Source organism: Drosophila miranda, assembly GCF_003369915.1.
Source record: "Drosophila miranda strain MSH22 chromosome Y unlocalized genomic scaffold, D.miranda_PacBio2.1 Contig_Y2_pilon, whole genome shotgun sequence".
In the NCBI taxonomy this organism is placed as follows: Eukaryota; Metazoa; Arthropoda; class Insecta; order Diptera; family Drosophilidae; genus Drosophila; species Drosophila miranda.
The window spans coordinates 3,497,149-3,522,760 of NW_022881614.1; the positions used below are offsets into that span (position 1 = coordinate 3,497,149).

Sequence of the window (25,612 nt, forward strand, 5' to 3'; positions counted from 1 at the left end):
ATCCAATCTAGAAGATTCGTTGGGAACCCTAATAAAGAGAGCTTTTGAATAAGCAGAGCATGGCTCACAGAATCGAATGCCTTGCTGAAGTCCGTAAAAACTACATCCGTCTGCAAACCAATTTGAAAACCCCGGTGGATTAGGTTAGAAAACTCAAGAAGGTTAGTCGATGTTGAACGATGTCTGAAAAACCCGTGTTGCGACTGAGATATCAAGCTGCAACAAAGATGTTGCAGTTGCCGGGTGACCAGGAACTCAAGAAGCTTCGGGATGGCGGAAAGCTTTGCGATACCACGATAGTTTTCAATGTTTGATCTTGAACCTTTTTTGTGAAGCGGAATGATGTAGGACTCATTCCAAATTACTGGGAGACAAGACTGTTCCAAGGAGAGGTTGAAGAGAAAGGTCAAGGGTTTGCAAAGGGACTGGGCCCATTGTTTTAAGATGCAACTTGGTACCTTATTTGGACCCGCAGAAAACGATATGTCCATAGATGACAAACCTTCCAGAACAACGCTTTCCTCGAAAAAGGGCAGAAAAATGCTGTTAGCTTGAGGTAGCTGGTACGGATACGGAGTGGATGCGCTGTAAATATGAGACGAGTACGTTGCTTGGAAAAAGTTAGCGAATAAATTTGCAATACCAACAGCAGAAGCTTCTGTTTTGTTCTGGTAATGAAGGGACGGAGGAAAAACGTTTGACTTGCGCTTAGAATTAACGAACGAATAGAATTTTTTAGGATTAAGGCCAACGTGGAGCCCGTCTTCTGGTACTTTTTATAGAGCCGGGATTTATTATTTTTTAAGTATGACAAATACTTGGAGAACCAGGGAGGCTTGGACGATACAGGTACAGTGATATCTGGAACAAACGTATTAAGGGCAGAGTAAATAGAACTATAAAACGAGTTAACAGTTGCATCTATGTTCGGTAATGAATAAAGAAACGACCAATCAACACGCGAGAGATGTAGATCTAAATCAATAAAGTTTGTTTTGCGAAAACACTTTATGTGACAAGGAGCCATGGAACTGTCAGCACCTCCAGATTGTGTACACTCCAGTGATATAAACAAAGTTGGATGGTAAGGATCTTCAGGGAGAGATATTGGGCTTGCTCTAGATACAGTAGCAAGAGAACCATCGTTAACAAAAACGAGGTCAAGAAGTCTGTCCCTAATGTTTTTAACGGCATTAATTTGGACAAGGGAAATATCCGTTAGCCCATTGATAAAGTCATTATGGCAATTGGGAAACAACAGGTTAGCGTCATTACAAGGCAGCCAAGAAAGAAATGGGAGGTTAAAGTCCCCCATGACAATAATTCGATCATTGCACCCTAATGTAGAAACAACATTATTAATTGCTGAAAGGTGGTGTAAGTAAAGCTCAGCATCAGACCTGGGAGGAATGTAAGAGCAGGTTAAATAGAAAAATGCGGAGCCAACACGAACTTTGACTGCAACAAATTCAATTCCATGAATGTTATTGAATGGGAATAACTCAGATGGGAAAACAGATTTAACTGCAATCAGAACCCCACCTGCAAAAGATGGGCGGTCCATTCTATAAATAGTGTGCTCGGTGTAATGAACTCTGGAGCCACCGTTGGCGGATTTACAGACAACGGCGTGGCATGACTACACGGAAATGCTTCCGATGGATGAAGGTGGGAGGCATTCGTACCAATCGGATTAGGTTGCAAGAGATTGGTATCATTATGCGGAATTTTCCGTCTAGGCGATTCGCTCAAGAGTTTGAGCCCAAGAAACTGTGATTCAAGGGCAAGAAATTTCTCGTTGAGAGCCACAAATTGTTTCCGGACATCCAGAAACCCAGTTCGAGTCTGTCTCATAAATGTGCGCATTTCGGCCTCAATCTCCCGACAAGCCAGACATGACCAAGATAGATGGCACAGAGAGGGAGAGTATAGGCAATCCAGAGAGAGTGAGAGCAACAATGCGAGCGGCCCGCTTATGCTCACGAGAGAGTGTGGGCGATTGAAACGCTGATGCGCGAGAATAGTGCACACCGAAGAAGCGATAACGAAAAGAAGACTGGGCAAAAAACAATAACAAATTGCCTGCACGAGTCCGATGTGTTACGTATTAAACACTTGTTTACAAACAAAACAATGGTGGTTAACACAAAGTAGAATCAAATTAAAGAGATGCGATAATAAATCAAAACAAAGACACAACAATGTTGTATGATATTTAGGCAAAGGGCGGAGAATGCGGGAGCAAGAAAAAAACACAACCGGCTTAAGCAAGAGCTAGAAGCGAATGAATCAATACAAATTTTTGGTTTTCTTTCTATGCACATTTATATAAAAACTGACTTTAACCTATCAAAAAATGAGCAGTACGATCACATTTCCCCCCAGCTATAGTCCCCCCTAACATTTCACAAAAATTATGATCTAAATGGGAACCCAACGATGCAACCAGCCCCGCGGAACCACCAACTTCATTTCCGTATCCGTAGTTTGAACTTGTACTAAAGCTTTTTATACCCGATACTCGAAATGAGTATTGGGGTATATTAGATTTGTGGTAAAAGTGGATGTGTGTAACGTCCAAAAGGAATCGTTTCCGACCCCATAAAGTATATATATTCTTGATCAGTCGATTGAGCCATGTCTGTCTGTCCGTCTGTCCGCCCGTCCGTCTGTCCGTCCCCTTCAGCGCCTAGTGCTCAAAGACTATAAGAGCGAGAGCAACGATGTTTTGGATCCAGACTTCTGTGATATGTCACTGCTACAAGAATATTTCTAAACTTTGCCCCGCCCACTTCCGCCCCCACAAAGGGCGAAAATCTGTGGCATCCACAATTTCGACGATACGAGAATATTTGTGAATATTCCCAGATTTTCGTCCATTGCGGGGGCAGAAGGGGGTGTGGCGAAATTTTGAAACAAACTCGTCTCGGTCCGATATATTAGGAGTATGGATACCAAATTTGGTTGCTCTACCTTTTATAGTCTCTGAGATCTAGGCGCTAATGTTTTACTCTAAGCAAGCCGGCTATGCTACGTGTGTGTTAGAGAGAGACAGGGCGAGCAAAATTGAAATTGTTTTCTTGATGCTGGCTCTAATAATAATACGATCCAATTCAGATTCTGTAGACATTCTCTACGATTCTGCGTTTTTGGTTTTCTCGTATCGTTAAAATTTTGTATGCCACAGATTTTCGTCCTTTGTGGGGGCGGAAGTGGGCGGGGCGAAGTTTTGAAATATTTTTGTAGCAGTGACATATCGCAGAAGTCTGGATCCAAAACATCGTTGCTCTAGCTCTTATAGTCTTTGAGCACTAGGCGCTGAAGGGGACGGACAGACGGACAGACGGACGGACGGACAGACGGACAGACAGACATGGCTCAATCGAGTCGGCTATTGATGCTGATCAAGAATATATATACTTTATGGGGTCGGAAACGATTCCTTCTGGACGTTACACACATCCACTTTTACCACAAATCTAATATACCCCAATACTCATTTTGAGTATCGGGTATAAAAATCATTTATGGTTTCCTTGCCAAACATATCCTTCCGTCCTTCCTTCCTTTAGCACACAACATTTATTGCAACTATACGTAGTTTTCCGAACTGAATCTTAGCCTAGATATATATATTTATATATATGTATGTGTATGCATGAGTAGTGTGTGAGATCTAGTTGTAGACGCCGCGCACCATGCCCTCGCGGTTGCGGGTGTGCCACTTGCAGGTGAGGATACGGATGTAGGTGCGCCGGAAGGATGCGTTGCAGAGGGCATAGCACATGGGGTTGATGGTCGAGTTGATGTAGCATAACGCGTAGAAGAAGTCCCACAGCTCGGCGGGAATGCAGTCCGAGCAGGTGGTCAGCGGCTTGATCAGCACCAGAATATTGTACGGCGTCCAGGTGATGATGAAGCTCAGCAGAATGGCCGACAGCGTCTTGGCCGCCTTCGTCTCCTGCCGCTTCTCCTGCGACTTCTTTTTCTTCTTGGCCGCCGCATTGCGTGCATTCATGAGGGCGTGCTGCCCCGCAGCCCCACCCGCTGCGCCGGCGGCCCCTGCCTTGCCCAGCTGCTTGGGAATGACCTTGGCATTGAGCAGGCGGGCATCGTGTTGGGCGTGTGACATGCGCCGTCCCAGCGGAAGGCTAAACTCGGAGTCTCGGGACGGCAACGGCCGGCGGGCGGCCAGAGGGGGTACGGTGGTAACTGCAGCACTGCTGGCCAGTGTCGAGGGCGTCGCATCCTCTTGTATCATCTTGATGGGGGGCGCATAATCGCCTTGGCCGACTGCCACTGCGCTTGCACCTACCGCAGCGGCTTCAGCTGAGCCTGCTCCTGCTCCTACTCCTCCTCCTCCTCCTCCTGCTGCTCCTGCTCTGCTCATTGGTGCATTGGATGAGGCTCCGTCTGAGGGCAGGCGAATGAGTATCGTGTAGACCGAATCCTGGCTGACGGAGCGGGAGTTAATGCGATTGATCACGGGCAGCGTGCGGGAGTCACGAACCGCCGTATTAGCGCTATTCCCATTCGAATTCACGTTTCCATTGCCGTTGGTGTTGCTGCAGCTGGCCACTCCCGCGTTCGCCGCCGCACTGCTATTGCTGCTGTTTTGACTGTTGTTTCCGGTGGCATTCAGCTCCTGCATCTGCGAGATAGAGCTGAGTGGCATCGGGGGCCGGGCCAGGGGCGTGGGCGAGACATCCGACAGCAGAATGCTGGGGGGCCATACTCCGCTCGTACTGCCCCCCATCGAGTAGTTGTCCCGCATCACGTTCATCGAGGTACATCTGTGGGGGCGAGAGGCAGAGAGAGGAGAGAGAGGATGTGCCATTGGTATCGCATATTCCTGCAAACACACAGACAAACGCACATGCTGACACACACATGCACACACAAGTGCCAGCACTATGATGGCAGGCAACAACAAGATGGCTGTCAGACCACAGCTGAAGCATCAGCAGCAACAGCAGCATCAGAACAACAGCATCATGGGGCAGCGGATGCATCTGCTCTTCTAACTGGCATACCCATGCAGTCACACAGACACTCACAGACACTCACGGTGTTGCCGGACAGCCTCGTACGGAACAGGGCTGCCGGAGCAGAGTTACGCGCCATACGAAATTTGAAATTTAAAATTAAAATCGACCCCAGAACTAACTGGAACATCGAACAAGAGGAATGGAGGAGGACGAAAACCTGGCTTTCATGAAGGGCAGCAAGATCGCCCGATCGCCGGCAGCTGCGTCAGCTCCAGGAGCAGAGTTACAGAGCATGGACCCGGACGCCCGGGAGACCCCTAAGAGGGTACGGGACCCAGCCAGCCCAGAGAGTTTGCAAAGAAAAACGCCGCCTAAGAAAAGTAAGGCCTGTCAGGAGGCAACCTGCCTCGAAAACCTCCAAGAGCTGGGAAATATCTTGGATGAAGTCCATAGCAGAATGATGGATAAGAATACGCGCCACATCAACATGGCGACGAGAAACATGTTCGTGCGAATGAAGGAGCTTCACACGAGCATCAATGAAGCAAGCCAAGCATCAGCAGCGGGCAGAAGCGTGAGGCAGGAAGGCCTCGACGCCGCAGTCCTGTGCTCAAAATGCTCACAGAGCACTAAGAGCATGAGCATGGACAAAGAGCAGCAGACAACGACAGTCTGGAAGAAGGATGCCGCGGCGCAAACGGAGCCGTGGCGTAGGCTAAGCCAGCCACTGATGGATCCGGGTCCCCCCCCCCCCTCCCTCCCCCACGCGGCCAAGGCAGCCAAAAGGCGCCAACGCAACCAGGAGGCCGCAGAAGAAAGCCCCGTTGCCGCCACAAGAAGACGTGGCGACGCCCAGCCTTATGAGCCAGACTACGAGCCCCGAGATTCCGGTCAGCGGATGGAGGGTGGTGGCCAAGAAGACGAGGGCAGCTAAGAAGCCGGCTTGGAAACCTCACCGCCCGGACGCCGTGGTCGTCGAGGCGAAAGGAAAAACCTACAGCGAGGTGCTGGCCCTGGTCACCCGGAGAGAAGACGGTCAGCTTCAGGACCTGAGTACGAGCGTCAACAGGGTCCGCCGTACCGCAAATGGTAACCTGCTCCTTGAGCTGAACAGAGGCGATAAAGAAAGCGCAACAAAGATAAAGGAGAGCCTCGAATCGGTACTGGATGGAGTAGCGGAGGTACGAGCCCTTTCCGAAGACACGAGGACGAGGGTGATAGCGATCAGCGACCTGGACCCGCTAGTAACCACGGAGGACCTTGTCAAGGCCTTAGCGGAACAATTTGCCATCGGAGCCTACTCGGTGAATGTGAGAAGCCTACGCCCATCATACCGGGACACCCAGACTGCCGTAATTGGACTGCCAAGCAAGGATGCTCAAGTGGTCCTCGGCAAGGGCAAGGTCAAGGTGGATGGACGGTATGTAAGATCAAGGAGAAGGACTCGCAGCCTAGGTGCTACAAGTGCTTGGAGATTGGGCACATTGCGCCAAACTGCCATAGTGCAGTGGACCGAACTGGGTGCTGCATTCGCTGCGGCGTCAATGGTCACAAGATAGCAGACTGTCCAAACAAGGCAACCTGCTTCGTCTGCGCCGGGAGAGGCCGAGAGGACAGAGGCCATCAATCGGGAAGCCGGCAGTGTCCCTTCTCGAAGCTAGGAGAGGTAGCCGGAACAAGAGGATGGAAGTGATCCAGCTCAATCTGAATCACTGTAGGGCCGCACAGGACCTGCTCCTGCAGACGGTGAGAGATCTCAAATCGGACCTGGCCATACTCAGCGAGCCGTACAAATCAGGTGACAACGAATCCTGGGCGACCGACAGAACAGGGAAGGCATCCCTGTGGGCATGTGGAGGCGATCCCTGCAAACTCAGCAATGTGCTGGCAGGAGACGGATTTGTGCGCGCGAGAGCTGGCAACCTGTGGGTATACAGCTGCTACCTAGCGCCCAGTCTACCCCTCGAGTCCTTCACCCGAATCATTGAGGATCTAGCTGAAGACGCAAGAAACCGCGGGGCAGTCCTAATCGCCGGGGACTTCAACGTGTGGGCACACGAGTGGGGCTGCCAAGTCACCAACGCAAGAGGCCCAATCCTGCTAGAAACTTTAGCATCGCTAGACCTAGCGCTGAACGAGGGCTCCCAGCAAACCTTCTGCAGGGGTGGCGCTGGGTCAATCATTGACCTAACGTTCGCGAGCCCTTCGCAGCTGCGCAATGCAAGGTGGCGAATAGACGTGTACACCGGAAGCGACCACGAAGCCATAGAATGCAATATTGGCTCCAGACCCAGCAGGTCAAGCGCGAGGAGCAAAGCCTACATCGTGGACACGCTCAACACCAGCGCTCTGGCCAAAAGCCTCGAGACGTGGGAGGCCCTCGGCGACACAATCGCCAACGAATCGGCCAACCAGCTCGCCTTGCGAATGGAGGAGGCCTGTGACAGGAGCATGAGACAGCGGAAGCCATTCATGCGGCACCACGCAAGCGGGAATGCTTTCTCCAGCTCTGCGACACAGCGGAACAAGACCCCTGGGGCAGGGCTTACAAAGTCGTTATGAAGAGGCTAAGTGCCGGGAGCAAGGCGCCAACGGACCCCAGCATCCTCGAGGACATAGTGCACACCCTGTTCCCAAGCGAGCAACAGAGGCGTCCAGGCACCTTGGAAAGCGACGCACCGATCACGAACATCGAAATGATCACGGAAGCGGAGATCCTGGAAGCCGGTAGGAGCCTGCGCCGCAAAAAAGCCCCAGGCCCGGATGCAATCCCAAATAGGGCTAAGTGTCTTCTAGAAGGTACCTTCCCCGATAGGTGGAAGATTCAAAAGCTACTGCTGCTCAACAAGCCAGGGAAACCACCAGGCGAGCCTTCCTCTTACAGACCAATTTGTCTCCTAGACAACGCGGGGAAGGTATGCGAAAAGCTCATTGCACGTAGGCTCAGCCGTGCCATTGAAGATGCCGGCGGCTTGTCGCCCAACCAGTATGGCTTCCGGAAAGGCAGATCAACCCTGGATGCCATTGGCATAGTCACCAACATAGCGGAGAATGCCATAAGTGGGACTCGCTGGAGAGCGGGCCAAAAGCAGTACTGCCTGTTGGTTACCCTAGATATAAACGAGGGGGAACGTTGTGAGTTGCTGCGTACACCGCAACTCTACAGTTATACCCGATACTAATTCAGTATGGCTCTCCTGCGGCAGACGCCGCTAATATTGAACCACACGACAAAGAGTGCGTGCGAGAGAGACAGAAAATCAGTCTGAGCGTGACGTCGGCGCTGCGTGGCCACTGCAAATTGATTTCTTGCTTTTGGCTACAAAAATGATCCGATCTGATCCAGATTCAGCAATCTGATAGATATAGTCATTAGCTATGATTCTGCGTTTTTCGTTTTCTCGAATGTGCAATATTGTGGATGCAACAGATTTTCGTTCTTTGTGGGGGCGGAAGGGGGTGGGGCGAAATTCTGAGTTATACGTTTTATAGTGAGATCTAACAGAAGTGCGGATACCAAATTTGGTTACTCTAGCCTTAATAGTCTCTGAGATTTGTGGATGCCCCAGATTTTCGTCCTTTGCGTGGGCGGAAGGGGGTGTGGCGAAATTTGGACACGAAACAGTCAAGGTCAGATATCACAGGAGTGTGGATACCAAATTTGGTTGCTCTGGCTCTTATAGGTTCTGAGATCCTTGAACTCATATTTTGCAATTGGCAAAGCCGACCATGAACCATGAACCTGTGTGTTAGAGAGAGACAGAGCGAGAAAGAATGAAATTGTTTTCTTGATTCTGGCTATAATAATTATACGATCTGGTTGAGATTTTACACTCTAGAACATATAGTCATCCTCTACGATTCTGCATTTTTGGTTGTATCGTATCTTTAAAAATGTGGATGCCACAGATTTTCGTCCTTTGTGGGGGCGGAAGTGGGCGGGGCGCAGTTTTGAAATATTTTTGTAGCAGTGACATATCGCAGAAGTCTGGATCCAAAACATCGTTGCTCTAGCTCTTATAGTCTTTGAGCACTAGGCGCTGAAGGGGACGGACGGACGGACGGACGGACGGACGGACGGACGGACGGACGGACGGACAGACGGACAGACAGACAGGGCTCAATCGACTCGGCTATTGATGCTGATCAAGAATATATATACTTTATGGGGTCGGAAACGATTCCTTCTGGACATTACACACATCCACTTTTACCACAAATCTAATATACCCCTATACTCATTTTGAGTATCGGGTATAAAAACGCGTTCAACTCTGCGGACTGGGGTAAAACGATGGAAGCCCTACGGAGGCTACGGATCCCGGAATACCTCCTGAGAATAGTGGACAGCTACCTCAGCGAGAGGGTTCTGCTGTACGAGAAGAGCGAAGGGATAAGATCATATAGAGTAACTGCTGGAGTCCCGCAGGGGTCGGTGCTGGGTCCGCTCCTGTGGAATACGATGTACGATAGAGTTCTGTGACTGAACCTTCCCGAGGGCACGACGGTCGTGGGGTTTGCCGATGACGTCGCCATCGTAGTGGTAGCCAAGGACCTTGCAGCAGTTGAAGCAGCTGCAAACGGGGCAATCCGTGCCGTGGAGACGTGGCTCGCCATAGCGGGATTACAGCTGGCGGCTCACAAGACCGAGGCTGTTCTGATTAGCAGCAGGAAGAAGGTGGAGACGGCCCGAGGTTCGATCGGCGGACACGACATTACATCGCAGAGGGCGCTTAAATACCTAGGAGTTATGCTGGACACTAGGCTTTCATTTAGAGAGCACTTGGAGTACGCCAACACAAAGGCAGCACAGACTTGCCGAGCACTCTCGCGAATCCTGCTCAACACCAGGGGGCCAAAGCAAGCAAGGAGGAAGCTGATCACCAGCGTCGTCTCCTCTCAGCTCCTGTATGCTGCTGCAGTGTGGTCCAAAGCGACGAAGGTGCCGAGCTATATGCGAGGAGTCGAAGCAACGCACCGCTTATGTGCCATCAGGATCGCCTGCGCGTTTAGAACCATATCCGACGACGCAGCACTGGTCATCGCGGGACTAGTCCCAATAGCAGAGCAAGCGAGGGAAAGGGCCGAGGTGTACGAGCTATCTCGCAGGGACACCCACAATCCTCCCACCGGAGTCGAGAGAGAATCACCCAGGCACGAGACCGTCAGGAGGTGGCAGATGAAGTGGGATTCCTCGACTAAAGGACGCTGGACCCACCGGCTTATTCCGGATATCAAGCTGTGGTTGGATAGGAAGCACGGACAGGTGGACTTCCACCTCACTCAGATGCTGAGCGGTCACGGATGCTTCAGATCGTACCTGAAGCGGTTTGGACACGAAACGGAGGACTGGTGCCCATCATGTGGTCGAGGTATCGTGGAGGACGCTCACCACGTCTTCTTTGAATGCCACCGTTTCGAGTACGAGATGCGCCAGCTAGAGGATGAGCTAGCCACCAGCATTAGCGTCGGAGGGATCGTGCCGCTCATGGTTGCGAATCCCAAGGCGTGGGATGCCACCACTAGGTTCGCCGCCACTATAATGCAGGAACTACGAAGAGCAGAGAGGGAAAGGAAAGTGTCGGAGGAGTAAGGAGGAACGGCTGTGCGAAGCAATGCTTTGCGGCCGTACCGCATAGCTACGCCCCATTACCCCACCAACAAACCACAGTCCCAGACCCTCACAACTAGTTGCTAAACTTATATAAGTACTAGTATTAAAGCAGAATAAAAGTAATTGAATACAAAAAAAACGAGGGGGAACGTTGTGAGTTGCTGCGGACACCGCAACTCTACAGTTATACCCGATACTAAGTCAGTATGGCTCTCCTCCGGCAGACGCCGCTAATATTAAACGACACGACAAAGAGTGCGTGCGAGAGAGACAGAAAATCAGTCTGAGCATGACGTCGGGCGCTGCGTAGCCACTGAAAATTTGTTTTGTTCCTATTGGCTATAAAATCTGATCTGATCTGATCCAGATTCAGCAATCTGATAGATATGTTCATTATCTATGATTCTGCGTTTTTAGTTTTCTCGTATCCTCAATATTGTGGATGCAACAGATTTTCGTCCTTTGTGTGGGCGGAAGGGGGTGGGGTGAAGTTTTGAGATACACGTTTTATAGTAAGATCTAACAGGAGTGCGGATACCAAATTTGGTTACTCTAGCCTTAATAGTCTCTGAGATTTTTGAATATCCCCAGATTTTCGTCCTTTGCGGGGGCGGAAGGGGGTGTGGCGAAATTTTGAAACAAACTCGTTTCGGTCCGATATATTAGGAGTGTGGATACCAAATTTGGTTGCTCTTGCTTTTGTAGTCTCTGAGATATAGGCGCTAATGTTTTACTCTAAGCAAAGCCGCCTATGCTACGTGTGTGTTAGAGAGAGACAGGGCGAGAAAAAATGAAATTGTTTTCTTGATGCTGGCTATAATAATAATACGATCCAATTCAGATTCCGCAGTCTTAAAGATATGGTCATTCTCTACAATTCTACGTTTTTGGTTTTCTCATATCTTTAAAATTGTGGATGCCACAGATTTTCGTCCTTTGTGGGGGCGGAAGTGGGCGGGGCGAAGTTTTGAAATATTTTTGTAGCAGTGACATATCACAGAAGTCTGGATCCAAAACATCGTTGCTCTAGCTCTTATAGTCTTTGAGCACTAGGCGCTGAAGGGGACGGACAGACGGACAGACGGACGGACGGACAGACGGACAGACAGACAGGGCTCAATCGACTCGGCTATTGATGCTGATCAAGAATATATATACTTTATGGGGTCGGAAACGATTCCTTTTGGACGTTACACACATCCACTTTTACCACAAATCTAATATACCCCAATACTCATTTTGAGTATCGGGTATAAAAACAGCTACAGGATGCTACTACACAGATACTCATGCATGTGTAGAGTGCGTTGTGGATGGAAACGAGTAGCCGGATATCTGAACTGAAATCGATTACTCATCGGAATGCTGGGCCACGCATTATTTGAAAGGAGAATGTGCGACCAACGGGTGGAGGGTGACCGGAAATAAGGAGGGTTTCCCCCACAATGGGCACATGTCCATGCAGATTCATCGGAAATTTCAGTTACATCAATTGTTTCGATGACACTGCCTTCAAAAAGAGACAGGGATAGAGGGAGAGACTCTAATGGAATTTGGCTGGACGGTTAGGGCATGCATGAAACTGCACTTATTAGAGCTAACTTGTGGCACATGGAATATCAATAGATCGATGTCAACAGACAAAACGGATACAAGATGTATATCTGTGCGTTTTAGGTAGCTTGGAAATGTAATAATTCCATTGAAAAGGATATAGAAACAAGTATTTCTATTAAGGAATAGAAAATAATGATAAAGTGAGACAGCAAACTTTGTAAAACTCGGAAAATGTTATACTTCTATTGGCTGCCATTAATGGAAACTGCAGACAAGATATGGCCGTATAAATTCCGGTAAACACAAAATCATTGAATTGCCACTAAAAAATTCGTTTTATCGTCAAATAAAATTACACAAAATTGGAAACTAACAAACCCTTAAAATTAATAAACTAAAAATTCATGAAAACGGAGAGTAAACTCAGGCAAAAGGCAAACATTTCGCTGGCGCTGAAATGAACTGAAGAACCAATATCCATCCCTGGCAGGGGCGTTGCATTTGCATGGGGCACAGTGCTTCAAGCCACCGCCTCTGCATGTTGTTGGCTGTTGGTTTTCTTAGTGGGTAAACATCGAAGAGAAGAAGGAAATCGAAATTTATAAAGTGTATATTTCTGTTTATCTTTGTGGGCGGTGGGCGGTGGGCAGTGGTCAATGGGTGGGGGGTGGTGCGCTCTAAGTGCAATTGTTGCATTGATGCAGTGCATACACACATCCACACATGTGTGTCTGTGTGTTTGTGTATGGGAGTGCAAGTGGTGCTAGAGGTGCGAGCGGTGCGGTGTTGCTTACTCAAATATACGAGCAGGCAATAGACGATAGAATAGACGATAAAAGATCAGAATTTTGATTGCTTGTTTTACTACCTGGAGACGGAGCTTTGTAAAGGAGTTTCAATTGTTACTGGTGTTGCATACCCTAAATCAGAAGGCTCCTCCTGCTCGTAGGCAAAGTCGTCGGAGTCCTCGCACCCGGAATGCCACCACGCAATGCACCACTCCTTGACGCTGCCGAAGCAGTTGTACGGCTTTTTGATTTTATTGGTGCTTTTGATCTGCAAGGATATAGGCACCAAAGATAAGTATCTGCATTTCAGATGGGATAAGAGGGCTATAGGGGGGAAACCCACGCTTGACTTGCGCGAGTGCATGCCGTGGTAGCCGGAATCGAGCACCATATTGGTCATGTAGACACTCTCCCCATCCGCAGAGCTCTCGGAGCGCAGCCGTCGCCAGGTGTCGTGATCGTTGGCGCCCAACTGGGCGAAAGCCAGCAGGCCGCCGCCCGCATGATTGACCACAGTGTTCTCGTCACTGAAAAGAGATGCATCTTAGGGGGATCCAACGCATGGGATTTACGTGATCTTAAAGCACGCACCTGCTGTTCGAGCGCTTGCTGGAGTCCTTCTTACCCGCCTGCAGATTGGGCAGGTCCTTCTGCCGCTTCTTTGTTTCGCGCCAAATGCGCCAGTAGAGGAAGCACATTATCGTGACGGGGAAGTAAAAGGCGGCGAGCGCTGTGCCGAAGGTGATGTACTGGTTCGTCTCGATGAACTGGATGTAGCACTCGTCCTTGGGCACCGTGCGCTTACCCTCGATGTAGGGCCAGCTGTAGATCCAGGGCGGCCAGAGCAGTAGGCTGATGCCCCAGGCGGCGCCGATCATCACCGCCGCCCGGTTGGTGGTGCGCTTGGCGCGGTACGTGAGCGGCCGAGTGACGCTGAAGTAGCGATCGAAGCTGATGATCAGTAGGTTCAGCACTGAGGCGTTCGAGGCCAGGTAGTCGAGGGCCAGCCAGGTGTCGCAGACGATCGGCCCTAGCGGCCAGTGGCCCAGGATGGTGGTAACCGCGAACAGCGGCATCGAGATGGCGCCGATAGCAAAGTCCGCGATGGCCAGCGAGAAGAGGAAGTAGTTGCTGATCGTCTGCAGCTGCTTGTCGATCTTGAAGGAGATCATCACCATGACGTTTCCCGCCACCGTCACCGTGCTCAGAATCGCCGCTACGAAGCCCATGACCACCATCGAGGCAAGCGAGTATCGCGGCCCCTTCGTCTCGAAGACCATCGAGCCGTTCGTCTTGTTGGCGTAAGGGTACGGATCGTACAGTCCGCTGGCCGCTGTCGTGGTCAGATTTTCGAGGAGGGCCGTCAGCAGGGTGGTGCCTGTCGTCGACAGGTGCGCCGGACTGCTAGTCGTCGTTGTGGTTGTGGTCGTCGTCGTCGATGTGGTCGTTGTGCTCGTAGTTACGGTTTTAAACAGAGGCTCAAGTATGCTGGGCGGGCCATGGGCTGCCAGGGCAAGGCTCATTACCGGCTCCATGGCGAATACGTGATATTTTCAGCAAAAGCTTTTCAAGATTACACTTCCTTTTCGCTTCTCTCTCTCGCTGTCTCGTTTGCTGTGTGTCCTTGTCCCCTGTTTCAGTTGGCTTTCATCCTCTGCTTATCCTTTTGGCTGCACCCACGCAAGGCGTTAGCCATTTTTCCACTGGCCCTGCAAGCAATAAAAATAACTGTGTATTCTATAAGCCTGAACAGCGATGCGACCAAAGGATTACCCTAACCAAAGACCTATCAACGAGAGCTCATGAAAGTTTAAAGGATTCTTCAGTTGATTCTGATTTGAATATTTATGTTCGAAATTATTCGGTCGGAACAAATTCCCGAAACCTTATTAGGCTTTTAATTGGTTTTTGCTGCATATCGTTAGCGGTTGATGTAAGCCCTAATGAGTGCGAAAGTGCACCAATGCATCAATATCCACATAAAGCCATTTCATGCAGCAGTTATCTACGCATCGTATGTACTCTCGTACTCTCCGAGAGCCCGATTGTTATAGTATAGGGTGTCACAATTTCTGTATGCCCGAAGCGCAATAATATATTTACAATGCCAGGGGCCTGACTCGCTTTGTCCTTGCTGCAAAATGACATTTTCTGTGTGATTTGTTTTAATGAAAATGTCTATGCAAATGTAAATGAAAGCTTGCCTCCTTGCCAGCACCGGCCCGTCCCGCCCCTTGGCTACGCCCACGACATTTGTTGTTTGCTGCCTGCCGGATATTATTGTAACCACGAAGCACAATGGGGCCACATGCAACAGTCGAGGAAAGAAGTTGGCTGCCTGTCGGTGGCAGACTCCTGACTTTGGCACGGAAATGTTCGAGGCGGCTTCCTCTGACACTTTTCAAAACTATTGAGGTTGTCATTGGGTCTATATATGTACACCCTTATAGTCCTCCACACATATCACCCCGTGGAGGGACACTGTTCATTTGGCAGGCATTGTGCGAGTTCGATTTCGAAAATTTTTTAATGAAAATAAGTTACGCATACGACGTGCTGGCCACCTGATTGATAGACACTGATACGATATGAATAGAAGTGTCCCATGATTGACTGGCATTCAGTACTAGATGCCAGCTTATTTCCTGCATTGTGTGCAGCCTGTGGGCGGATAAAAATAGGAGGAGCCGCTTCCACACGATTCAGTCCACACAAAGAGTGGGTCATTCCCAATTAAAATGAAGATTTCTTTGTTTGAATCTTCGGGATTATCTTCGATTGTTCTACGTAGCCACTTGAACGAAGTTCAAGTCCGGGCAAAGGATGATTGCATATGAAAAATGTAATGTGCACCACCAAGGCTCATTCAACCGCAAGGACCACACGAAGAGATTCAATTAGGCATTCGATTGGCACCCATATATGTACATAGATATATGTAATTGCTCCCTACTTGGGCTAGTTCAAAGTTAAATGTGTATAATTTTACTCAATTGAACTTTTAGTAGAGATTAATTCATGTAAAGTGTGATTGACTTTGGACCGGTCTGGTGGGTAGGTTATTCTGCGGGATTAATTGGCACAATCTCGAATGGATGTTCAATTAAATGCAGCGCTGGCCAATAAATCAATCAAAATCTGGTTATTTATTTCGTAGAAACCACACACCCAGTGGGAGGACTCAAGCTCCCACCCACACCCACAGTTGCTGCGAACGCCGCAACTCTACATTTATAGCCGATACTTAGTCAGTATGGCTCACCTCCGGCAGACGCCGCGAATATTAAACGACACGACAAAGAGTGCGTGCGAGAGAGACAGAAAATCAGTCTGAGCGTGACGTCGGACGCTGCGTAGCCAGTGCAAATTGATTTGTTCCTTTTGGCTATAAAAATGATCTGATCTGATCCAGATTCAGCAACCTAATAGATATGATCATTATCTATGATTCTGCGTTTTTAGTTTTCTCGTATCTTTAAAATTGTGGATGCCACAAATTTTCATCCTTTGGGTGGGCGGAAGGGGGTGGGGCGAAATTTTGAGATACACGTTTTATAGTGAGATTGGTTACTCTAGCCTTAATAGTCTCTGAGATTTGTGAATATCCCCAGATTTGCATCCTTTGCGGGGGCGGAAGGGGGGGTGGCGAAATTTTGAAACAAACTCGTCTCGGTCCGCTATATTAGGAGTGTGGATACCAAATTTGGTTGCTCTAGCTTTTATAGTCTCTGAGATCTAGGCGCTAATGTTTTACTCTAAGCAAAGCCGCCTATGCTACGTGTGTGTTAGAGAGAGAGTGGGCGAGAAAAAATGAAATTGTTTTCTTGATGCTGGCTATAATAATAATACGATCCAATTCAGATTCTGCAGTCTAAAAGATATGGTTATTTTCTACGATTCTGCGTTTTTGGTTTTATCGTATCTTTAAAAATGTGGATGCCACAGATTTTCGTCCTTTGTGGGGGCGGAAGTGGGCGGGGCGAAGTTTTGAAATATTTGTAGCAGTGACATATCACAGAAGTCTGGATCCAAAACATCGTTGCTCTAGCTCCTATAGTCTTTGAGCACTAGGCGCTGAAGGGGACGGACAGACGGACAGAAGGACGGACGGACAGACGGACAGACAGACAGGGCTCAATCGACTCGTCTATTGATGCTGATCAAGAATATATATACTTTATGGGGTCGGAAACGATTCCTTCTGGACGTTACACACATCCACTTTTACCACAAATCTAATATACCCCAATACTCATTTTGAGTATCGGGTAAAATAAAACCAGCCGGCAGTCGAGGCAAAACCGGCAAAACATTTCCAAGAAATGAAAAACAAAATCTCACGATTCGTACTCGTACTAGTATGAGGGATGTGAATCCTGGGATCGTCTCACATAAAGTAGTTTCACCGTTTGCTCCTGCGGTTAAGTCCAGTCCTGAGTACGTGATTTGGTCCTGGCCACGTCAGCTTATGTTGGCCCAGGCCACAGACAGTTCGCAGTAGCTGTACTGCACGGGCTGGGCTGTCTTCCTTTCGGGCACATTCAAATTTGTCAGACGACCGCTCCCTTTGGCTGCCTGTTCAGGCCAGCAGCAGACGATTGCCACGCACTGTGCCAACTTCGTGCGCTCCGGTCTCAACTCGCTCTCGCGCGCTCGGAGGGGCGCTCGGGAGACTTTACGACCCACGATCCACCCGGCGCTCAAGCCATCATGGAGCATAGATCGTAAGGCCTAGTTTTAGTTACGTTTCCCACCCCGCTACAAGCTGTCGTCGTGCACATACGCGCACATACAGTCCACATACATATATACCGAAATACAAGGAACATATTTACAATCCGTGCCCAACTCCGTACCACTTCCGACTCCTGCCGAAGCTCAGCCTAGCGTTCAGAACTATTTCGCCTCCGGCAAGAGGGCGGTACTCCTGGGCACGGCTATTATTAATATTTGCCACTTGGGGACAATCTTGCGCGCCCGCGCTCTAATCGACCCGGGCTCCGAGGCGACGTTCATTACGGAACGTCTCTTCCAGATCATTAAGTTGCCATTCCGACTCGCCCAGGCACAGGTCTCGGGCCTCAATCAGACCATATCCGCTCAGTCCAAGAGGCTATGCCATTTTTCCATCCGCTCCCCGACTAAGCCGGGCTTACACTTGGACGTCACAGCCTATGTCCTGCCGGAACTATCAGGCAGCCTTCCCTCTCATCCGATCCCGCAACACTCGTTGCGAGACTTGCCGAACCTGCCATGGGCAGACCCGACATTTTACGCAAGCTCACAAATAGATGTCCTGATTGGTGCCGACATCCTTCCATCCATCCTCTTGAGCGGCTCACAGACGAACATCTGTGGATCTCTCCTCGGACAGGAGACCATTTTCGGATGGGTTCTTACAGGCCCAGTGCCAAACACGGTACAAGGCAGGGTCGCATCCTTCTCCACGAAAATTTCCACCGAGCTAGAGACTCCGTTAGACAAACTCCTCACAAAGTTTTGGGAGGTGGAGGACATTCCTACTAAAATAGAAAGCGAGTCGGATTCGTACTGCGAAAGAAATTTCCTCCGAACTACGTCAAGAACGCCAAGCGGGAAATACGTCGTCACGTTACCGTTTCGCGACCCAGATCATCTCGGATCAGATCTGGGGTATTCAAGGGCAACCGCGCTGGCCCAGTTCCTAAGAAACGAAAATCGCTTGAAAAGAAACAGTCCCCTACAAGAGCAGTACGACACCGTGATCCAAGAATACCTAGAGCTTGGACACATGACAGAAGTTCTTCCGACTCATGGGTCCTCAACCTACTACCTGCCGCACCACTCTGTCTTCAAGCCTGATAGCACCACCACGAAAGTCCGCGTTGTATTTAACGCATCCAGCCCGTCGACTAACGGTATCAGCTTGAATGACCTTCTGCACCCCGGTCCTGTTCTCCAGTCCGACTTAACCCTTCAGATCCTGAAGTGGCGCTACTACCGGTACGTATTCAATGCTGACATCACCAAGATGTATCGGCAGATTTGGGTAGATCCGAAGCACACCCCCTTCCAGCGAATTTTGTTTCGCAACAAGGAGGGCGAGATACGCGACTATGAGTTGCAAACTGTCACCTTTGGAGTCAATTGTGCTCCCAAGGGTGACATCCGGGTGTTGCAACAGCTTGCAGACGATGTCCAGTCCCGATTCCCAAGAGCCAGTCACATCATTCGGTCCTGTATGTATGTCGACGACGTCCTAGCGGGAGCAGACTCTCCCACTGAGGCTCAACTAGCTATCCGCGAGTTACAGGCCGCCCTGAGTTCTGCCGGGTTTCCACTGAGAAAATGGACGTCCAACCACAAGGATATCCTGACTACCATTCCGAATGACCATCTCCTTCACACCGACTTCCATGAACTCGAGGCAGAACGCACAGCCAAGACTCTCGGAATTCGCTGGAAGGCGACAACAGACTATTTCTTCTTCGTTCCGCCAGAACTGGCATCTACGGCATCCAATACCAAGCGAGCGGTGCTTTCCCAGATAGCAAGGTTGTTCGACCCTGCGGGCTGGTTGGCGCCTTTCATTGTCCGGTCAAAGATCTTCATGCAAGAGATCTGGTTGCAAGAAGTGGGATGGGACGAAGATCTTCCGACCGAGATGCGTCAGCGCTGGCAGAGTTTTCTGCGGAGCTACTCCGCTCTCGACCAGATCCGCATTCCAAGGTGGATTGGCTCCGAACCAGCTGTAAGGGTCGAGCATCACGGATTTTGCGATGCGTCCGAAAAGGCGTACGGTGCGGCGATCTACGTACGCATCGAGACTGACCACCTGGTCAAGGTGCAGTTGCTTACCGCGAAAACACGAGTCGCACCCGTTAAGACTGTATCGCTCCCCCGGTTAGAGCTTTGCGGCGCCGTGCTGCTGTCCGAAATGGCGACGGCTATCCTGCCAAATATGCCAAGCGCACCTACAACCTGTTACTTCTGGACAGATTCCGCTATAGTCCTGTCCTTGCTGAAAAAACCTGCTTGCCACTGGACTACCTTCGTGGCCAACCGAGTGACCAGAATTTCGCAAGCCACCGGGGTCGAGAATTGGGGTCACGTTCCGTCCGCACAAAATCCCGCCGACCTCGCCAGCAGGGGCGTATCCTTACAGGAGCTCGCCGAGAACCAACTCTGGTGGCACGGACCAGCGTGGTTGCAAGGGCCCCGGCATCAATGGCCAGCCCAAGGCGGGGACGATCCCGTGATAACCCTCGAGCAACGAGCTCTGAAGGTTCATTTTGCACCGAGCCCATCCAAAGACTTCCTCGATCGGTTCTCCAATCTGGAGAGAGCCCTGCGAGTCCGTGCTTATGCACGCACTCTTATCCTAGAGACTCAGCGCAGGGAATACTCCCAAGAGCATCACTGCCTAAGTGAGAAGCGGCCAGTGCCAAGGTCAAGTTCTATCCTGAATTTGAACCCGTTCCTAGACCAACATGGGCTCATAAGAGCATGCGGCCGTATCGCAACTTCTACCTTTCTGAAGTACGACGAACGGCATCCCATTATTCTGCCGTACCGCTGCCGGCTATTCCGCCTTCTCGCGCAATTCACCCACCGGATAACTCTTCATGGCGGGAACCAACTAATGGTGCGACTTATCCGATCCAAGTTCTGGATTCCCAAGGTTCAGAAACTCATGAAGGGGGTGGTAAAGTTGCAAGCCCAAATGATGGGTGATCTTCCTACGGAACGAACGTCCTTTTCCAGACCGTTCACGCACACCGGAATTGACTACGCGGGTCCCTTCGAAATACGGAATTACACAGGCAGAGCGTGCCTGATAACCAAGGGGTATGTGTGTGTGTTCGAGTGCTTTTCCACGAAGGCGATCCATTTGGAGCCCACGTCGGATCTCACGACCGAGAAATTTCTTGCAGCCTTCGCTCGTTTCGTCGCACGACGAGGGTGTCCGCAGCGCATTCACTCCGACAATGGCAAAACTTTCGTTGGTGCCGCCAAGGTGCTTTCCCGTGACTTCCTAGAAGCATTCAAGGGCTCGATAACTGATGCGTACAGCCATCACCGGGTTTCGTGGCGTTTTATCCCACCAGGAGCTCCACACATGGGAGGTCTGTGGGAAGCCAGGGTGAAGAGTTTCAAAACTCTCTTTTACAAAGCCACGTCCACTCGGAAGTACACTTTCGAAGAGCTTTCCACGCTTCTCGCAAAGATCGAAGCATGCCTTAATTCCAGGCGGCTCTCGCCGATGTCCGAAGATCCAACTGAGTGGCTGGCCCTTACTCCCGGGCACTTCCTTACCGGGGGGCCCTTGATGTCCACGGCCGGACCCGAAATAAAGGGTGACCTTAAATCAATAATCAATCGATGGCAGCATTTAAAGGCGCTCACCCAACAGTTTTGCCAGCGGTGGAAAGAGGAATACCTCAAAGAGCTCCACAAGCGCACTAAGTGGCAGACGCCGACGCCAAACCTCCAGGTTGGGGATATGGTTGTCGTCAAAGAAGACAACCTGCCCTCCAATGAATGGCGGCTCGGGAGAGTCCAGTCCGTGTATCCCGGCGCTGACGACAGAGTCCGTGTGGTAGATACTGCCCGCGCGGTCCTTAAAAGGCCTGTTGTAAAGGTCGTTCTCCTCCCAGTAGAACGCCCTAGTTCCGTCCAACAATAACGCGAATGTACCTTCCAAAGCTCCAAGTTTCATTACTAATACTTCTTCGACCACTTTCCTTCCTCCTAGTTCATCGTATCCAGACATGGCCCCACGCTCACGCGCCAACCGCACCGGGGAGAGCCGGCATCCACGGGGTAGAGGCACCTACCGTTGCCGAGTCTGCTCAGGAATACACCCGCTACGGACCTGCCATGTGTTTCTGCGCCTGAGCCCTGATAAGAGGCTCCGAGCCGTCCTGAGAAACAAATACTGCGCCAACTGCCTGGCGCACCAGCACTCCGGGAAGGACTGCCTCAGTGGCGGGCTGTGCGGGGTGTGTGGCAAGAACCCCCACACGCTACTCCACATCTCCGCGCCTCGCTGTCCAGCCCGCTCAGCCTCGCGAATACAGTCGACAGCTACATCGGCCCACGCCGGACGCCGCCCTCGTCGCCCAGCCCGTCCAGACCTGGCTGCACCGCCGCCATCTACGCCGGCTCACGCCGAACGCCGTCCTCGTCGGCCCGTCAGCCGACCGGTCGTAGGAACCGCGACCTCATCGTTTGCGAGTCCAGCGGCTCAAGCTGAGTGCCGTCCCCGTCACCCCGAGAACCGCCCCGTCGTAGGAACCCCGGCGCCCTCCTTAAGCTCCCTTCTACAACATAGGAGCCTCAATATCCTCCAGACGGCGCTGGTGGTCCTGGATACGGGCTCGAAGGATTTCGAAACGGGCGCGCTCATCGACCCATGCACGCCGGTGAGCTGCATTGACGACTCATTGGCCTCCGCCTTCACGATACCCACTACGCGCGTCGGTAACGAGAAGGTGTGCACCGCGGTCATTCGTACCAAGACGGGCGACTTCCGACTGGAAGCCATCCTGAAGGTCGAGCCCCGTTTGCGCATCCGCACGCCGATCCGACCTTTGAGCGATACGATCCGGGCTCGATTTGACGACCTGAAGCTCGCAGATGCGCAATTCCATCGACCAGCCACCATCTCTCTGGTCTTAGGCGCCGACGTCTACCCGAAAGTGATCCAACCCGGGTTCCTGGCACGCGAGGACGGCCTTCCTGTGGCCCAGAGCACGGTGTTCGGGTGGATCGTATCCGGTGCATGCACACAGCCATAGACACCGATTGGGCTTTGCATCCTGCAGGGGGGGAGGATGTTCAGGCCAGCAGCAGACGATTGCCGCGCACTGTGCCAACTTCGTGCGCTCCGGTCTCAACTCGCTCTCGCGCGCTCGGAGGGGCGCTCGGGAGACTTTACGACCCACGATCCACCCGGCGCTCAAGCCATCATGGAGCATAGATCGTAAGGCCTAGTTTTAGTTACGTTTCCCACCCCGCTACAAGCTGTCGTCGTGCACATACGCGCACCTACAGTCCACATACATATATACCGAAATACAAGGAACATATTTATTGGAACAACTCTGACTTCTTCTTTTGGATATTTTCCCACTCGTCGCTGGAAAGCCGCTCCGGTGATCCGCCCTCCTACAGAAACTGCCAAATAATCGAATTCAGCGTCTGGTTGCCGTGCCTCGCTTTTTGCTTGCCATAAAAAAAGGATTTATGGATTTATTATCAAATGCGTTGGGCTAATGGCATAAACAAACACACCCATGCAGGGTGGAGGAGGAGGAGAAGGAGAAGGAGGAGCAGCAGGAGTAGGAGTCCCTTTTCTCTGACACACACACACGTAGTCATGCAGCGAGAGAGAGAGAGATCTGAGCAACCTGCGACCCGCGAGGATTTGTTTTGATATTTATTAAGCTATTTTTATGACAGAGCCCATAAGCTTGTGGCACGCGGTTCGCATCACGCGGCAGGATGAAGTGAATACAGTAAGCAACCGCTAATCGAATCAAAAATAGTATCAATTCACAAATACACTAAGGACACGTAGTCGTTGCAGGCTTCATCCATGATGCTGCAGCTATCAACCAATTAATAGTCTTGCATTTTCTATCAAACTCTCTAATCAAATTGAATCTTTTATTTGAATAATTCACATTTACCTTAGCCTGTGCTCGCAAACAGCAATTAACTCTCAGAACGGAAAATTCTTATGAACTCAGAACCGACAATCCTTCAATTACCAAATTGAAATTGTAAATTCCTCATCTAACAAAAGTTTGAATTAGCTCAGAGGTTTTCCAGGCATCTACGGTCAGAGAGCTTAAACAATAAGCTGCCAGCATTCGCATTGCTTCCCTAGTAATTCGAGTGTCTTGCATATTAACAGTTTCCAGGGAACTGCTTGATATAGTTTTGCATACAATTTTCAAATTTTCAATTTAGCATATTCTTGTGTGCTGCGTTCCCGTTCCCGGTACCGTTAAGCGACTTGCCACTGTCACCTCATCTAATGTGCGTACATGTGAGTGTTACTGCAGCAGCAGCAGCTCATCACCAGACGCTTTTTATTTGCTCGATGTGGGCGGGCGGATATTCGGGTTCGCTATTTTATGCGGGCCTACTTTCACACACACACACACACACACACACATACAGTTTATACATACGCACCACACCCGCACAAGACAAAGCGTGCTTCGTTGCGGAAAAGGAAAAGCTTAAGGAAAACGCTGGGAAAACTAGCTGCATACTTTTGTGCGTCTTGTATGCTGTGACTGTGACCCGGGCCCCTTCCTCTGGTTTATGTTAATTTTTGCGCGAGTTTAATTGCTTGCCACATGGCTGAGATGCTGGCTAGCAGCCTGCTTTTGGACCGTCTGCATGGACCGTACCATGACGCTCTGCTCTCTTGTTTGCGGAAATTAAATTGCTGGACTGGCTTTCACCTTATGCTTGGACTACCCGCTAAGCATATTGCCCCAGCCGAGTGAGCAGATGAGGGTTGAGCAGTGTGGGTGGTTGAACCGCGCCCCACCGACCTACTCGCACAAAGTTTAATCAAAACGAGAGCACTGGAAACAGCGCTGGCAGCGCTGCCAGTGACAGCGTTAGCGCCAGCGTCACCTACACAAACACACAGCACCGCTCTGACTTACATGCGCTGCTGCTGCCGCCGCTGTCGCTCTCCTCTCTTTCTGCGGATGAAAGCGTCGTCCTGTTGTTGGTGTGTCTCTCTGTCCCTCTCACTCTCTCTCTCTCTCTCTCTTTCTTTCTTATTGCTTATTTCGCACGCTCAGCATCGCTGTTGATTTTGGCCATTGCCGCTCCCAAAAGTATGCTTTGTAATTTTTTGTATTGTGCGCGCACATCTTTGGTTGTTTCGGCTGCTTCTGCCGCTGCTTCTGAAGCTGCTGCTGCTGCCGCTGCCGGGCCGGCCACACTCTGTTACAAGAGGGTTGTGGGTGAGGTTGCGGGGGGCTTTTTCGCCAATTTTATTATACACAATGCTAGCTGCGACATCGGCGCCCGCGTCGCCGTCAGCGTCTACGCTGTGACGCTTTGCGTGCCCAAAGTTTCCACATTTAACATTGTAATCAAGTTTATTATTTTTTCCCCTCGCACTCGATACAAAAAATGACACGTCAGGCCCACCGCCACTGCCACTGCCACTGCAAAATCTGTTTGCTCTTCTTATATATTATTTACAATATTTTCCTAATTTTATTTAATTATTGCTCGCATTTTCACTAAAGCCATGTAACAAACACTTTTTTTAACGTTCTTTGCACGCGTCCGCTGCGGGGACGACTCCCAGTTTTGGGAGAGAACTTTTGAAGCGCACGTTTCCAAATCTCGTCCGGAACTGAAGCTGAAAATTTCAAGCATATACCTTAACGTACATCGCGAGATGAGAGCAGAGCAGCGCTACAGAGAGAGCACGGAACAGGCCCGAGTGCCAGATCCGGAGCCGATTGCCGTTCGGCTCGGCTTTCTTTGTGCTGGAATTTGTGTTTGTTTGGGCGCACAGCACAGCCCAGCACAGCCCAGCACATGCGAGCATCCTCTACGACACCCTCGCACAAAGGACGCGCCTTGGCTAATGCGTGGGTGGTAAAAGAGGAAAAATACGAGACTCCCTCCCCCGCCTTCTC

The 25,612-nt window shown here is 50.4% G+C and overlaps 1 protein-coding gene across 2 annotated transcripts; it reads right to left on the reverse strand.

Annotated features, from left to right (window-relative positions):
* Positions 1-3,538: 3,538 nt before the first annotated feature.
* Positions 3,539-25,307, reverse strand: LOC108160907 (muscarinic acetylcholine receptor DM1). 2 transcript variants are annotated; one of them, XM_033398214.1, is made up of 5 exons: positions 24,617-25,307; positions 13,539-14,656; positions 13,291-13,474; positions 13,079-13,215; positions 3,539-4,793 (listed from the first exon to the last, which is right to left on the reverse strand). In XM_033398214.1, the coding sequence occupies exons 2-5, from the start codon at positions 14,480-14,482 to the stop codon at positions 3,677-3,679; spliced, it is 2,382 nt and encodes a 793-aa protein (XP_033254105.1). In that variant the 5' UTR covers positions 14,483-14,656; positions 24,617-25,307; the 3' UTR covers positions 3,539-3,676. The 2 variants fall into 2 exon arrangements, with proteins under 2 accessions (XP_033254105.1, XP_033254104.1); XM_033398213.1 differs by having other exon boundaries at positions 13,028-13,215.
* Between the last annotated feature and the right edge of the window lie 305 nt (positions 25,308-25,612).